The sequence below is a fragment of the Botryllus schlosseri genome, chromosome 13 (genome assembly GCF_051294905.1).
Source record: "Botryllus schlosseri isolate E-star chromosome 13, Bs_hap1, whole genome shotgun sequence".
Classification (NCBI taxonomy): Eukaryota; Metazoa; Chordata; class Ascidiacea; order Stolidobranchia; family Styelidae; genus Botryllus; species Botryllus schlosseri.
In genome coordinates, this window is record NC_137248.1 from 5,017,136 (window position 1) to 5,030,674 (window position 13,539).

Genomic DNA, 13,539 nt, shown 5'->3' on the forward strand with positions numbered 1-13,539 from the left:
TCCGAAAATAATACACTAAATGGTATTTTTACAATCCACCATGTTTCTTATTAATGTATACTAATTGCGCAAATTGGTAATATCGTATCCGGTGCATCTTCTCTGTATTGCACTTCAACTAAACTACGGGCCTCATAATATGGGGGACGGGGCGCCATGCCATGATATTTTCTAAACGGGGTGTTCGAGTAAACAAAGGATTAGTATCGCCTTTCGATATCGATACTATCATTTGCATTCCATTATGTCAGGGTTGTAATGACTCTAGTCTGACTCGAGTCACGATTTTTTGGTGACTCGACTTGATTCGAGTCAATTTTTCAATTCTGTTAAATGACTCTACTCGACTCGAGTCAATTTTTGTATTGACTCGACTTGTACTCGAACCAAGTCATGACTCGAGACTAGGACGGTCAAGACAGACATTTCATTGTTATTTCGAATAATAGTAAAGTAACCACATTGTTGGCATTTCGTCTATCTGTCCTGATACATAACAAATAGGGCCAGAAACTGTTAGGACTGAGGAAAATGGCGATATTATGAATGCGATCCATTCTATATCATCATCATCATCATTGGTTCATTAGCAATTTTATCAGTTCAATACACCACAAAATGCGATACAATGAAAAGACAGGAAGATGTCGAAGCGACAAGGAGTAGTCTATGGAATCTGACACCCACCTTGGCCTAGGCGATGTAAAGAGGAGGCATGCACACTGAATGAAAGTAAAGAAGATAGTATAGAAGAAGAATCCGACAAGAAATAGGGCGGCATGTCATGGGAAGCGAGATCGATAGGTCAGTCGTGGTCCGGTAATCTTGAGGATGGACTGTATTTATTTAGTAGTAATTGCTTGTATTTCGACTTGAATGTGGACATGCTCGCCGACTGTCGGATGGCCGGCGGGATACTGTTCCACACATCAGGTCCGGCATATTTGATGAAGCGATGATCTTTTCGGTCGATCATATGATATTTGGACGACGTGGACGCGCGTGTGTTGTACTTGTGCGCTTTTGATCACTCGAACAGAGTTGAGAAATTGGCTGAACCGGATTGAACTCACAAATGAACAGTGAACACAATGACTTGGACTCGAGTCACAACAATATGACTCGGACTCGACCCTCTACTCAGTGACTTGGACTCGAACTTGACGGGATGGTGAATTGACTCGACTTTACTCGAGTCAAAACTATGAAAGTGAGATTGACTTGTGACTCGGAACCTTGTGACTTGGTTACAACCCTGCATTATGCGGACGAATGCTTATTCTGTCGAAAATCGATACTTATTGGGATGCATCAATATGAATCAAGTTCTCTTCCGCATAGCTGAATTTACATCTTTTGACAGTCCATGCGAACGAATTACGACCGTTTTCACAACTACTTACTTGAGTATATTTAAAGTCAGCCAATTCTACTTCAAGTAGTTTTAGGTTGCTTTTAAAAGTACAATTTCTACTCTTACTTGAGTAGATTTTTTGCGTCGCTACTTCTACCTTTACTTGAGTAGCTTTCTTACTACTTTGACCACCTCTGAAAGCAGGCGGTATACGGATTAGGCCTAATACCAATTACCAGCCTACGTAGTTGTCAGTTAGCAAAATATACCTATTGACATACCACGTGAACTGCGAACCAGATGGATGCAATCTGAGGCATTGATTTCATTTGTGATTCAGTGACTGCAAAATAGTATGTATATTTCCACACCCCACAAATATTTGCAACATCGCCATGTAAATGTACCAGACATCAAGTTTCGACTTTATAAGTCGTATATAGTATGCATAATTGTATATATTTATATTATATGAATTAGAACTGTTACCAGTTTTTACAGAACATTGAAAGATATTAAATTGTTCAAAAATGTCAACTAGGCATTCCAACACTCATATTGACGTAACAAGGCACAGTGAATGCAGAATCTCCCGTAACCAGTGCAGCAAGCGAGAAATAGGTAGACGATATCCCGCCGACGATTCCAAGCAGTATAATTTCCGCCAGCATGACCTTCACATGCATTGGTATCTCTTCCACTTGCCAGTCAATCGGGGTTTGTATGTCGCTTGCTTCATCGGGTTCGTCGATCCCGTTGTCTTGTGGAGGGTCGCCATAAGCGTCGGATGGATTGCGCTGTCGTGAGAGTAAGTAAAAGAAGATGGGTGGGAATATGAAATTCGTCAACGCTATCGTTGAACCGCCGAGTAGTGAAAGGATGATGTTAAAATGTGGCACAGAGAGAGCAATGAATAGAGAGAGAAGGTACACCCCTGTCCTCACGAGCACTCTGCCGATTGTAAACTCTGTCAAGAAAACAATGTCGTCAAAAGTAGGCCTGTATCACACTTCGTTCTATGCTGTGAAATTTTACGGACTGCAGGCAAAGGTTAAATATTACTGCCAGGGCTCAATAATAACATCTATGCTCAGATCACGAATGTGCTGGCAGAGATAACGAACATGCCGTTGCCGGGTCAGGTAATGTCCACGGGCTTAACCACAGCCGCACTTGCTTCTCGCAGATTATTTATTTTGACACGGTGACACGATTCGTGTGACATCACAATTCGGGTTGCATTAAAAAAAATCAACTCAAAATAAACATTTTTAAAACATGGCCCTTGTTTAAAGCATGTGTTGTAAGTTTTTTGCCATGACGTCACGAATCTCCAATCGTTACATCACACTGCATTGACATTTTTATATGGCTCCTCAAGGAACACAACTGAAAATATAGGGTTTATGTGGTTCCTTTGACTAAATGTTTCCGACCTCTGTCTTAAACCGAACAAAAGCATCTTTGACCAGGACTACATCGTCATGTACCATTTTCACGGTCGGCGGTCGTCATCATCAGAACATCCATTCCGTTTTAGTGGTAGATCACTAAGTGATACAACTGTTGAACAGACGACGATATCGAGGTTTTCAACCACACCACATCGTATACCTCGACTATATATGGTGCAAGTCGTCCGCAGACTGATAACTACATGTTTTTACACAATTTACACAATTATGACAAAATTATTAGGGATGGTGTGAACGTGGGATTCACGTTCGCGTTCTGTGTGTGAACCTCAGATATTTAGAGGTTCACGTTCACAAACGAACCTTGGTAGGTTCTGCACTGTGAACCTTTTTCAGATATTACAATTTTCACTTCATTATAACATCTTTGGTTGATATTTATTGCATTTCAACTGCGGGCCACTATATGCATGGCGCTGACAGCATAAAAAATCAACACTAAACGAGCATGCACCTTGACAATCTCAGAAACTTTACTTGCTTTGTTACAAAAGTTTGCTCGAATATTTCGTGACGCTCTGCTGTGAGCTTGACCCGCAATCACACAACGCCAAGACCGAAATACACTACATGTAGGAAGTCAGCGAATGATGCTTATTCAACCCATCAATGAAATTGATATCGTTGTCTGATGTACAAAATCTAGCAGGCGTACCGGGTCGATCTTGATTTCATATGTTTATAGTATCATAAAAACGAAATCCATGCGATTGGGGTGTTGGCTATTGATGTATAACTTGTCAATGGGCCATGGGGTAATATCGATAGCAAGTATAGGAACCCTTTTTACACTCTGCTCGATATCAACGTAACAATACTCGCACCCCGAATACATTGTCCGGTCTGGCCTAGTCCGTTAAGGCGTAAGCTTATATTCCCTTGCCAGTCCTCGTCGAAATTGTTGGCACAGGGACGGAAGATATTGATTTTATGGGATTATTATAAAATTTTATTGCCCCAGATGATACATTCGGCGACGTTAAAAACGTCAATATGTACTTCAACATTGTGGCATTATGTGGACGGAGTGGTCCTTAGGTATCGTGTGCATTATAGGCTATCACTTTACTGAAATGTAGGGTTGGAATTACGAATATGACGTCACGTGACGTCATGAGGTTCACGTTCGTGTTCACACAGAACCTTTCAAAAATGTTCGCGTTCACACAAACCTGAACCTTTCAGAGGTTCACACCATCCCTAGTAATTATACAACTTTTGAAAAAAAAACATTTTTTTAAATAGCATTTGTTTAAAACAGTGCTTCCCAAACTTTTCGTATGTGCGTACCATTTCGAGCATTTTAACCGAGCTCAGGTACCATCTCGTTATGTCGACCGGAACAGAGGCTGATTGCTCGAAAGTGCTGAGGGTCACAGGATTACAGTACCGAGATCAGTTTGGCATAAATTCTATGGTGCGAAGGCAAGATTTGGTACACTGATTTGATATGGAATCTTTTGGAATCGTGACAAAACTTGATAATAATTAATAAAGCTCGATTCAGCAAATGGCGCGTAGGCCGAGATTTCTTTCAGGAATTTGTTATATTTGTCCAAAAAAGTTCGTCCAGCTGTTATAAAATAAGCTGTGTGAGCTTTTGGGAGTATATGAATCTCTCCTGACTTGACCCGCGGTTGCACAAGGCCCAATGATGACCATCGCTGTACGTCTGATAAATTTCAACCACCGGCCCTAGATGAGCATACGAAGCGAGAAATCTAGATTGTATCTGCCATTAGTTCATTACTACATTGAAGATTCTCAGTAACAGCATGGGACCATGAAACCCAGCGTTACTTGGATACAAGGCAAATTAGAAATCTCGATCTGAATATTGTTTCAATACATAAATTTATAAGTTCGATGTAGTTACTCGCGTACCACGACTCCCCCGCGTACCACAACATATAGTGGTACGCGTATACAACCACTGGTTTTCATGTAATAAACAACGTGTTTTAAAACATATCTTGTTTTAAATATAACCTTAATCACAGCATCTGCGACGTTGGTCATTTCGTTGCAATTATTTTCCATTCCGAATTGCCATCCAGGCTCATCGTGTTTATGGGACAATGAAGACATTTCGTATGTGTAGTTCGGTCGAGGAATTAGATTAAGGGTCAAGTACTCAGGAACATGAAAACATTAACATTTTCAAAAGAAAACACAATGGATATTTCAGAATCCAACATATCTATCTTACTGTCGGGTATTCCAAAGAAGCCTTCGATTCCTTGTGTAACCGGATTTGTTACGATTACGGCCGCCATCATCAAGTGAATTGTAATCAAGATATTCACGACGTAGGATATCCAACCAGCATTTAGAGCTTCCACTATGTTTGGTTGCATGTCATCTCCGAGCACCAGATAACCCGACACACCCACAAGCAGATATACTCCAAGAACAGCTGTGAAATGAATTTAGATACATCAGTTATTGTAACGCGCATTAAGTTTCCGATAACTCGCAAATTTAAGTGGACACCCGCATTATGATGTACAAATACTTTACATATGACCAGAAACATACTTAACATAGCTAACACAACAGATGTCGGGAATCTCCGCGGCTGCTTCATGTCCACTTGCACCGTTGGGAATATACTTGCTCCTCCGAACGCAAACAGAATGGTCCCGAACGCACTGAAAAATCCGGACCACTCTGGACTTGAATGGATTACTTTCTCGGGATCTTCCTGAATTATTTAGAGAAAGACAAGGTGTCGCAGTATTTTTAATGTGATCTCACGGCGTCTTGATTTGTGAGGATGCGGTAAAATTAAAATGTATTTTGTAGATTGTCGAAAGTAGATCTATATATTTACCAACCATCTATATCAATCCTACGTAGGCCTACCTACGCAAACACAACCCGAGCTCCTATACCTGCATTAAACTTGCGAAAACAAATATTGCTGCCAATATGCTCGTAGACGCCGCGATCACGGCTGCTTGCCAAAAGTCTTTGGGAGTTCCGAGCCACGAGATTGGAATTAATACAGCAACGGTGATCATGAGCAGATAACAGAGTGAAAACTTTTGCTCTTTCCCGGATAATTCATACACCAGTTCCGAAATATTGCCAGCGACGAGGAGAATGAACACGGTTGCTGAAAGCCGGAAACTAATAAATAGAACGCGAAACCAGATCACAGTATTAGTGAGAAGCTCAATATCCAACGGCAAATGTATAAATAGATGATAGGTACACTAGCACCCAGCATAGGTGTCAGTAATTCGAGTTAGACCATCTACAATGTGCTTTAGCCATTACTCACCGCCACCAAATAAAGTAATATCAATGCACGCCCTGGTAGCATACTTTGCTACTTTTCCTCCAGCTCGATATGCGATCGTTGGGTACGGATCGGTAATTCTCATCTGTTTGTATTCCGGATATCGAGATCTCAGCATCGTCCAACACTTACCGAGCAAAGTGCCAGTATATGCAGATATCACGCCACAAGCAATCAACACGATGGGACCTGGAATTTATTTTATATTCTTAATTGCTCGTCACAGAGCACTTAAATGTACTAAATAGTCTGGAAATCAAGGCTGCACTATACAGCTATATATCTTCATACACAATCTGAATGGGTATCAAGAAATATGTATTACATTTCACAATCCTGTGGTGTTTTGAAATTATGAAAGTAATAATAATCTGAACTTGATATATGCCTTTTAGCGTATTTCCGGTATTCTATTCTACGTACCATTGCATGCATATTGCATGAAATCTTCATGAACGTTAAATTTGATGAAATTAGTATTAATATCGCTCATTAAGCATTTCATATTAATTAAAATTGCTTAAGTTATACGTGATTGGTGAGTCCAAGATTCATGATGTAGTAAATTACCCTCAATAACAACGGATGGGCGCAACAGTCAAAATCTCAAAATGAACGAGTAACTGTTTACGCGTGAAAGGCTACGGAAGTAACTAAATGAAATATTACTTGAGTAATCAGACAATGTGAATGTAAAAATAGTTGGCTATACTGACTATGTTGCGCTTAAACGTAAGAGACGAATGGCCAAGTGCGCAAATCGCATCTGGATTCAGCTCTTTAGTAAAGACAGGGATATATAGGAGTTTTAGATGGCTGATAACAGGTGAGACAGCGTCATATATATGTACGCGTTGAATGAGCAGGGAACATACATTGTACAGTTGAAATAAGCAATTCAATCATGAAATATTCTTACCAATCGCGCCACAATCAACGATGGCTTGTGGTATGGCTAGAATTCCTCCGCCACAGATTGATCCTATGATAAAGATCGATGTGTTCAATATGCCCAAACTCCGTTTCATCTGAACAGCCTATAATGCGAAATTGCAGCAGAAAATTGCTGGCTACTTCGTGGATCCATGGAATTGGGTTAAGCCCCATACCCAGCCACATAGAGTAGGGTTGTCGAATTACATGAGTCGCAGGCCGGATTCAAAACTTTTGATCGCTTGTGCGCCGAACGACTCAAATGATGCCAAAATGTTATCCACAAATTCACACTATTTATTTTCAGTGGGATGTATCATTCATTACCAATACCAACAGTATCGGCTCGTCCTATAGGGCAACTGGGGCATTGCCCCACCTAAAATTCTGCCCAATAACAATTCTTTACCAATTATAGACGCACACCAATCTATATATACCGAAATCACAGCGAAAATGGTATTCTTCTTGTCCTTTCGCTTGTAAATGCCCATATATAGCGAAGTCTCTGCGAAAATCGAATTCTCTTCTGTGTTTTCGCTTTGCGAATGCCTAGCCGGGGCATGCCCCGGTAGCGCTCATAACAAGCTTTCACTGTCTATTATCTCAAAGCCGCGCACAATAAAGAAACGGTGATTTAGTCTCTCCTATTCATAAAATTACCGAGCAACCGGGGCACAATAACTCTGTGCCCCTAAGGTGTGATGTAACAATCGTATCTATAGCTGAACTCGGTTACCGTCATATGCGTTTAGTCGACCTTAGCTGGTATAGGTCGATTTTGATGGTGTTTCACACCATGAAAACTCTTGAAACTTGGTATGACATGTCGTGATGGTGGTATTTAACACTGCCCCAAGTTTCAGGGTTTCTACTTAAAGTTTAGGGTAGTAATTCCGTTTCCGAAGTTGAGTGTGTGCTGATCCGTCATGTATCGCAAACAGATTATACTCAAAAGCCGGTATTGGTATCCATTGATTTTGACGATGTTCAATACTGAGATCGGTTGTGACATTTGGCACGGTAAGTCTTAATGTTAGTATCGAACGCTGTACCAAGTTTTAAGTTTTTCACTGAACTGTGTTAGTGGTAATTTCGTTTCGTAATTCGAGTGAGAGCTGACTCGTCATTTATCGCTAACAGATTATACGCAAAGCCGGTATTGGTCTCTATTGATTTTAACGATGCTCCTTACCTATATCCGTCATAAGCTTTTGCACGGTATGTCTTGATTTCAGTATCGAACGCTGGGCCAAGTCTCAAGGTTGACACTCAATGTTTAGGGCAGTAATTTCGTTTTCAAGGTCGAGTATGGTAGAGATGTGCTCCGATCTGACACTTTAGCCTACAACGCATTGCGGATTTCACGCAAAAGCCGGTGTATCTGCGGTAACGTTAACTGAGATGATGATATCATTCTCAGTTTGCATTCAAATATTTACTTTGATATTATATTCTCCAATGTCAATTTCACCGTGAAATTGTGGCCTTCAAGCCATTTGCTTACAACCCCCTGTCAAACGCGATAGCTATTTCGTTTTCGATGGCGGCTAACAGCTGATCACTTGATCAGCCTATTCCTCAGTAAATTTTACGCAAAATTCGGTGTTGGTCTGTTCGCATTAATTTTGACAGTGTACCATACCGAAAAGGGCCATGAGGCCACTTCTCGATGATGTCATGTAACAGTGTACCAAGTTTAAGGCTTTCATCCACGTATTTATTCGGTAATATATTTTCCAAAGGCTATTTTGCAGCAGACCTATAGACAGTAATAAAGCCGTATGTGTCGTATTACAGTCTCCAGTTTCAAGGCCAAAATCTCCTATGCTGTACCGACACCGAATTTCCGAGGCTGCTATTCTTAGTTCTTCAGAATGATGTTTTGGATTCAATATGACAGGCCCAATCTATGAGATAACAATTGCGTTTCTGTCCGAACTCGTTGACCTTTCCAATTAGGCTTACGCTATCCCTCGAGTTATAGTCATTTCCATTTCTGCAGATAATTAGTCAGGTCTAGTGCGAACATGAACCGTGTTGAATCTTTGTTCCGTACGCCGTTTACGCAGTTACCACACTTCAGGTCACAGCTCACCGGCGGACCTCTCGTGGCACATACGTTAAACTCACTGTTGCCGGGAAATTCATGTTACCGTACCATCATTAAGTTACTTGTTTACGTTGGAAAACGCCATCGTGACGTAATCTTAATAAAAAGTCGCTTGCAGCCCTTGCCCCACCACCCGATATTGTCACGAGCCGCCACTGAATACCAAGCATATGCACCAAATTTAATATTAAGGATCATACAGGGGCTCTATTTTAGCAACGCCTCTATTTGCAATAGAATTGACAAAAATAAAGTGATAGTTGGATTGAATACAGTCATCTGCTAGAAAGACTTTCGTCCGTGTTGTTGTTGTTATGGTTGTTGTCTGTGAGATAGACCGCGTTACTATATTGTGATTGTGACACAACAAACTCGACGGCCGACCTAACCTTTGGTCACGGGAAATAGTGAAATTGCGATTCATTAGTAATTCTTACTAAAAACCTCAATTTTGATACAAATCTGCTGTGTATTATTTGCATTTTTGCACTTACTCAGCATTTCTTCGCGGGCCGTATATTTGACATCCCTGCACAATGCGCACAATATACAGCGAGATGGGTAGGCGTAGGCCTATATGAAAAATCTAAAATCTGTTTTAAGAATTCGAAAATCACCTCTACTCCCTTTGCGTCATCAACTTCGCTGTCAGCGTTCGAATTTGATTCGGAGGATGTGGACGACATCACTGTCAGGAATTTGTGGATATCCCCGAATAGGCAGAGTTTTCTTATCTAACAACTGAATAAAATTAACGTATGAGTTTAAGAGGCACGCAAGTAACAAAGCAAATTATCAATACTAGATCTCCTATTTATATTTAAATCTCGTCATTCTAGCAATTACAATTCCGACATCTATACATGCTTGAGCGTCTGTGTCATCTACCCCGCCATTACACATATAACATTGATCAATGCTGAGATTTGAGGATTAATTATTAATTTCGTGTACATTGCAATGATCATAAATAGTCTGTCAAAGAGAATGAATGCATACTTGCAGCGATGATATTTATAACAAACAAGTTCTCGGCGGCTTGTAAACAATAGCTGTACACAGTGTACAGATTATACTCACTGCTCAATGTCATGTCCCGATCAAGAATAGGCCTACATTTCAATATCGAATACTTGAAATGGTAGAATTTCGTTGTCAGACTATACAAAAGTATCTATGCATTCAGGCGAATAATTTGTGTATTCATATCAATCATGTGTAGAAGTCGATAACACAGCATGCACTCTTACCGAAAAGGCTGTGTATTCATACCCAAAGGCCCGAAAAGAGTAGTAGTAATAGCCTACAGGAAAACACAACCAAACTCAGAATTATATCGCGGTCATAAATTCTGCGTGCCTACGTGCATACCTTGCTACGTTCCTACGTACATGCATAATTTGGATTGAAATGTTGTACTGGATTCATACCGCGGTATAAGTCTGAGGTATAGGTTTTGCTGGTTTCGTGTGCATTTGTATATTCAGACCCGCACATCTTCAGGGGTGGCACACGGGTTTTCGCCTAGAGTGTGGTTTTGGTGAAATTGTACCAAAATCCCAGCAGCGTAGCAGACGTTGGCCATGAGCACTTGAAAACATCTTTGGATAATAACGATTTGCTAAAAAGGAGGACATATAGGCGTCCTCGGCGGACAATTTCAAATACCCGAAAAAGGAGGACAAATCCTCGTAAAGGAGGACGTATGGTAACCCTAATTTAGAAAGCATATATAATAACATCGTTCACTCTCTAGGTTACAGTTGCAGAAGGAAAATGACTTCACTGTTCCAATGTGACATCACACGATGAGTTGACAGCGTTGAAAGTCCTAAATTGTTCGTGCCCTGGTACGCCATCTTGCAGTGATGACATCAACTTTTCATGACACGTATAGGTAATATTGTGAATCACAGCTTACGACTTTGTGTATAAACATAAGGGTTACCATATTTTGGGAATATTCTGGGAATCCAAACTTACAATGCCGGAGTCAAATCCGGAAAAACTGGTAAATTTATACCAGGTTTGTACTTGGTTGACTAAAAACGGGGTCGTCCTTCTGAATCTAATCCCGAAAGACCCGCCGGACCGTTACTGGAGTACTGATGTCCTATATCTCAGTTCAATTTTCACATACACTTGACCAGAATTTTCAAAAAAGAGGACAAATCCTCAAAAAAGAGGACATTTGGTCGTCCTCTGAGGACACTTTCAAAAAAGTCAAAAAATAGGACAAATCCTCTTTAAAAAGAACATATGGTAACCCTAATAAACATGAATTAAATTTCCGCCCTAATGTCAAGCCGGGCATCTGCGATATGATGGTGTAGGCCTACAACGCAGGTACATAACACAGGTCTATCTGACGGAGTGACGATATTTGTTACTGATCCTAACACAACTAACTATAGTTCTTGGAGCCTGGAATGTAGTTATGTTATTTGTCACTATTTTCTCAACATAACCGAAAATCTTGTGCCTTGCGTCTTTGCTGCGGTAAATACTGTATAGTTGATGCTTTGAAGATGCGTCGTCGTTATTCACTCCGGTCGTGTCCATATAGCCTGTGTATATATCCCTTATGACAGAGGTCTCAAACACGCGGCCCGCGAGAGCATTCTGTGCGGCCCGCGACGGCATTTTGGAATTTCAAGTATTCAACAATATATTCAAGTGCCATATATTTTTTTAGATATAAGAACTTAAAGTTCAATCTAAAACTACTGTAAAAATCACTGGGATCTCAACAAACTTCACTATCACATCACTTTTAAAAGCTACCATGGGGTAGAAGATCAGCTATTACGTCACATTTCTAGTTCATGACGATAGAACATGACCCGTTGATGATTCGTGACTTAAAATTGTGATTTGGTTTGGTGTGACCTTCTCGTAAAATTATTCGGTTTAGGATTGACTGAGTGATTAAATAAAAATGACTCGAGTTGAGTCGGATCAAACGTTAAAATCAGACAAGGACTTGCGAATCGAAACGGTGACTTGTTAATCCTACGGGCGCAACAATCCATGAAACTGTCATGGAGAATAGCAATATATCAAAAGGTCGCAGCTTTCGCTGCTTAGGGTATATAACTATTTAATCAGGTCAGTATGGCAACCCTTGGCATTCTATGACGTATAGTATAGTTGGTTACATGCTGGGTGTTGTTTATTGTTCTCTTTGTCCATGTTATTATCGTAGGCGAGTAGGGTAGCACTACGCTCTACAGCTGTAACACCAATGAATTATTCGCCGATTGGACATTTCTATTCAAGGGGTTCTTAAGCAGGGTCCGTAGACCCCAACGGGGTACGAAGCACCACCTCAGGGTGTGTGAGATGCATTGTGGAATCAGGCCTATATGCTGTGGAATATTTTCTTGGCCTATTCATTCAACTGGAAAATAGTTTTGTTTGAATGGGCTCTCTGATTTTAATATAGGTACCATCAGAAATTGTGTTGAAAATGGAGAGGCGCTACGATGAATCTCATTGGAAGCACAAAAGGGGTACGATCGCTAAAAAGACTAAGAAGCAATGCTATGACTGTGGCTCAATAATTATTATATTCAAGTTGTTATTGATATGTTCCAATAATAATCGAAGGCAAAATCTAACGCGGATTTAATTTGACTTTGACAATGATAATAATAATAGCCTATATTTATCACGACTTTATCAAAACCAGGATTAGGCCCCACCGCTCAAATGCTCTGATATCAGATCAATCTTCAGTATATTTTATAATATACTACATAAAATTGTGGCACGTCAAAGGTCCACTAGCTGCACTATTATAACCCAACAGTTTTACGATGTCATGATCATTGTTCCCTCTATGCTGCGCACGTGCGCAAATGAGCAGTGCTGACACGATCTCGGGCACAGAAAATCTATGTTGCGCACAAAAAATCCAAAGTGAAGACTTTTTTTTCGTCGTTACGCACTGTTGTCGTAGGGTCTGCGCAGTGAGCTGGTGAGTATGCGCAGACTCGTCAAAAATGAGAGGGAACATTGGTCATGATGCATCCTCTCGTATTATGTCTATAACTTATTAATTATAAAAATTATACCCGCCCGCGAGCACATTTGAGTTTGAGACCTCTGCCTTATGATGTATAAACAGGCTCATACATCAGCTGTAAATTGCTTCCCTATACTCAATTTAAAACGCTTTAATGCAATAAAGTGTACTTGTTGTGTTGTATGGAGTAAATATATGAAAGGGAATTATTGATATCACAAGGCAGTTATGATTTAATCCGTAACACACGTAACGAAATGAACTTCGTGTAAAGTTTTGCATAGCCTTCGAACCATGTCTGATCTTCACTTATGGTATACTATATAGATGCGT

At 40.4% G+C, this 13,539-nt stretch overlaps 2 protein-coding genes across 3 annotated transcripts in view; both read right to left on the reverse strand.

Moving 5' to 3' along the window:
* LOC145453621 (uncharacterized) overlaps positions 1-13,539 on the reverse strand; it is a 181,558-nt gene that overhangs the window by 106,984 nt on the left and 61,035 nt on the right. The gene's annotated exons all lie outside the window — the stretch shown is intronic.
* On the reverse strand, positions 1,690-10,474 carry LOC145453624 (uncharacterized). 2 transcript variants are annotated; one of them, XM_080331598.1, is made up of 7 exons: positions 9,797-10,474; positions 7,053-7,170; positions 6,116-6,322; positions 5,724-5,947; positions 5,368-5,533; positions 5,039-5,245; positions 1,690-2,321 (listed from the first exon to the last, which is right to left on the reverse strand). In XM_080331598.1, the coding sequence occupies exons 1-7, from the start codon at positions 9,863-9,865 to the stop codon at positions 1,888-1,890; spliced, it is 1,425 nt and encodes a 474-aa protein (XP_080187724.1). In that variant the 5' UTR covers positions 9,866-10,474; the 3' UTR covers positions 1,690-1,887. The 2 variants fall into 2 exon arrangements, with proteins under 2 accessions (XP_080187724.1, XP_080187725.1); XM_080331599.1 differs by having other exon boundaries at positions 7,053-7,115; positions 9,797-10,467.

Excerpts from the sequence above, each read along its gene's own strand:
- LOC145453624 (XM_080331598.1), bottom strand. The coding sequence starts at position 9,865 with ATGTCGTCCACATCCTCCGAATCAAATTCGAACGCTGACAGCGAAGTT. Across the intron at positions 7,171-9,796 it reads ATGACGCAAAGGGAGTAGAG|GCTGTTCAGATGAAACGGAG; the intron begins GTGATTTTCGAA and ends TTCGCATTATAG. Across the intron at positions 5,534-5,723 it reads TTTTCGCAAGTTTAATGCAG|GAAGATCCCGAGAAAGTAAT; the intron begins GTATAGGAGCTC and ends TAAATAATTCAG.